Raw genomic sequence first — 3619 nt, 5'->3', positions numbered from 1 at the left:
GCCTCCCAGAACTTCTGCTTCTCTAACCCCAAACGTGCCTCCTGATTTTTGACTTGCTGTTTGGTAAATGCTCCATCAGCAGGAAGGGTGAGGACAGAAACCCAAACTTTGAATGCAGCACATTTAGTTTTGGTGTCGTCATCGAACATTGAAGAAAACAGTAGAGCTGCAAACGCTGAAGGTTTAAAATCCACAACAATAGAAACCTGTGTGACAGGAAGACGCTCGAGTCTATTGTGTTTGTGCCTTTGTGTGGATGATGTGTGTTTGTGCGCGTGTGATGAGGGGGTGGAGTGGGATGTGCACGTCAGCACAGTGTCGCGCTCTCAGCTGTAAACCAGTTTCCATCAGAACATTTCGAGGCAACAAAATGAACAAAATGTGAAGCCCGATCGCGGCGGCGTCAAACGCTCCGTGTTACCTGCAGTTTTTCAGTCCCCGCGCTGCCTCGTCAGTCCTGCTGTGAAACTGGGTGAGTGTTGCACGTGGACTGGGTGGCACCCTGGAGCTTTTCATCTTCACTTTGAAATTGAATCATTTTTGCAGCGACTGGCTGCACGGCAGAGCTCTCTGGGCGCCGGGGACGAACGATCGGAGAGGAGCGAGCGGGGAACGTTCGAGTGTTTGCACAAATGATCATGATATTGTTTATCTGCTCCACTCGTCTCCATGTATAAGACCTTCCACCAAAACACACATGGAAAGCTTCTGTCCTCCCACGGCAGAGACCACAGCTGCTGTTAATCTGCTGGGGGGGGGGGTCACGCTCTCATCCTCACTCATGTACTCAGTGAGGATGAGAGCGTAGTGATATGTAAATAAATACAGGGTCAGTGTGTCCATATACTGATGTTTATTATCACTGTGATGCCCACCTGTGAGCTCCGCCTTCATTATTTAATCGGCCCTTTGTGTACGTTGGAGAGCTGGAGTGTAACTGTGGCGTCTCTAGAGCTCCTCTGTGGTTTAAAAGTGTGCAGGCTTTCAATAAAATGCACACGAGTCAACACCACGAGAGCGCATGTTCGAGGGTATTGTTTCATTTCCATAGTGAAAAACGGGCCACGCACTAGTGTGGATCGGTACCAGTGCCGGCACATTGGGATCGATCCGGCCGCCTCTCGTGCCCGCTCACAGGTATGGCTGAACACAGAACGAGAGAAGGTCAGCCCGGCCTTTCTTTCCTTTGTCTCATTAACAGGGTCTGGCTCCAGCACAGTGTACGGACTCGTCCCCGAGGGGTAAAGAAATCACCGAGTGTGTTGGTATCAGCTCTGTCCGTAGATGAATTTGTAGCCCAGCCAATATAAGCGAGTGCTAATTTGACAGAATAAAGAGCAGAGCTTGTTTTCGTTCTTCACCTGCAGCTTTGGATGTCATAAAGCTTTCTGCTAAAACAAGGTTTCCCCACAGTTCACTGAGATAAAAGCAACAAAGTGGAGATGAAACGAGCCTGTTTTATGTCACGTCACAGACTCGATGAAGCTGCACTCACAGTTTTACTCTGCATCTTCCTCCTCTGCCCGGCATCCCCTCCTTGCACATACTTACTTCAAACCACTCTCCAGCCTCTGTCACTCACTCTCCCTTTTTCCCTCACTATCATCTTCCTAGTTGGCAATCAAATTTTCAGCATCAGCTTGCTCCTCTTACGCTGCAGAAATATTCATCTTCATCGGTCATCTAGTGTCAGCCTGCCTTTTTGCAGTCTAGTAGACAAAGCGTCTCCCGGCAGGGAAAAGCAGTTATCTCCTTGGAAAATCTCGTCCCTAATTTGAGGTTCCCTGCCCTGATTTTTATTTCACTTCCCATCAAACTAAATGACTTGTGAAGATGGATAATGCAGCAGTAAATCAGAATATGTTTAAAGTTGAATTACATCCCTCTTTCTGTTGTTTGCTAATGCTTTGCCGTTGTTACAGATCATGTCAATGGACATTGCACTAGCCCCACCTCCCAGCCCTGCTCGGCGGGGAAGCCTCGCATTCCGATGGGTCCCGAGGGGCCACGGCTTACCCGCAGAGGCCCTGGCCGACCGCCCTTCCGCAAGGCCCAGTCCGCTGCTTGCATGGAGATCTCTTTGCCTGTGTCCCACACTGAAGGTGTGTGCTTGTCCTCCCAACTCCCATCCCTAACCCTCTATAACAAACCCCCCTCCCAGCAAGTGCATGCCATCCTCTCACCCCAGGGTAAGTGGAGAAAGGCCTGACACATGGTCAACACAAGGCAAGCACATGCTAATGCAAGTTAGCAGCATGGAATCCAAAATCGGGGTGTGGTTCTGCAGAGAAGATGCTGCAGGGTAAACAGAGCAACACACAGTAAGAAAAAACAAACGCACACTTATACAGCTGCACGGTAAAATAACCCGACTGCATCTGCAGGAGCTGACAGTCACGTACCAGGACACCACTGTTGCATTACAGCATGCCAATCGCACTCGTGCAGCTTGCATTAGCATCAGCTTCTTGCATTCAGACTGCAGGTTCTGCTTCTTCTGAATGCAAGAACGAGTCCTTGCATTGTGTCCTTGACTGCGCTGCTTGTGTCGACGATGTTGCAGGCCTGAAGGTTGGTGATTCAGTGATTTAACCAGTTTTTACTTCTCCTGTGCCTTTCTGTCTTTCTTCCTTTCTTGCATTTTGTGCTCTGCACCGAAACAGCAGAAGGATCTGATGGTTTTCCTCATCATGCCACAGATTTATGATTATAACTCTATTTGCCTTTCTGTTTTTCTCGTCTCATAAATAACTTCTGGATGTTTTCTGAGATGAAAATGACAGCGCATATTAAACTTCATGTAGCGTTGCTACACTTATCGAGTTTTTATGAGCTATGAGCAAAGGGAATGCACACATCTACAAACACGGGTTATAAGTTTGTAGATGTTTGCAATTTCCTCAAACTGAAACCACCAGGACGTTTTTATTTTTACCTCTAATAACTCTTATCATCAGAAGGAGCACAGTTCAAGGAGGACAATAATACAAGAGCACCGCACGAGTTGACATTTTCATTAACAGACATGACATTTATTGTCTTTCCATTTGCGCTCGCTCTTATTCACACCCTCACTTTGATTTGCACCATTTAAAATGCGATGAACCCACAGAGGCTCCGTATTCCCAGTGATCAGTTTAGAAACATGAATGCAAACATATGCTTTTGTTTTTGAGTCTGGCTGTAATACGTTTCTGTGTGGTCATGTGTGTGCGTTCGTGGTTTTACAGCTGTTTTTATATCGTTGTCTGCTAATCTGAGTTAGAATAGGGAAACGGTTCAGTTTTATTTATGTAGCACCAAATCACAACAACAGTCACCTCGAGATGCTCTATGTTGTAATGTAAAGATCCTACAGTAATACAGAGAGAGTCACCAACAATCAGACAGCCCCCCCTCGTGGGGAGGAAATACAGCCCTGTGTTTTAAATTTACAGCCCCCCCTGTTCATCCCTCATACCAACTACAAATACACAATTTCATCGACTGTATTTTTCGGACCATAAGGCGCCTCATTCTTCTGTGTTTATGTTATGCTAACATAGCTGTGTCGCTAGCGATCACGTAGCACATCATTATATACCAGCTAGCCCAACTTCAGTAACCCTACAAACGTCAC

General features: G+C 46.9%; 1 protein-coding gene across 10 annotated transcripts in view; it reads left to right on the top strand.

Annotated features, from left to right (window-relative positions):
• The window catches only part of stxbp5l (syntaxin binding protein 5L), a 130966-nt gene that overhangs the window by 114994 nt on the left and 12353 nt on the right, over window positions 1-3619 (top strand). For 8 of the 10 annotated variants that reach the window (XM_005743762.1, XM_013913510.1, XM_013913512.1 and 5 more), the window contains one exon: window positions 1923-2102. The exons of the other annotated variants lie outside the window; for them this stretch is intronic. In XM_005743762.1, coding sequence (XP_005743819.1) covers window positions 1923-2102 — 180 coding nt within the window. The remainder of the gene's footprint in view (window positions 1-1922; window positions 2103-3619) is intronic. 10 annotated transcript variants of the gene reach the window in all.

Source organism: Pundamilia nyererei, unplaced genomic scaffold (assembly GCF_000239375.1).
Source record: "Pundamilia nyererei isolate P.nyererei 1_Seehausen unplaced genomic scaffold, PunNye1.0 scaffold00135, whole genome shotgun sequence".
Classification (NCBI taxonomy): domain Eukaryota; kingdom Metazoa; phylum Chordata; class Actinopteri; order Cichliformes; family Cichlidae; genus Pundamilia; species Pundamilia nyererei.
This window is presented reverse-complemented; position numbering and strand designations above follow the sequence as displayed.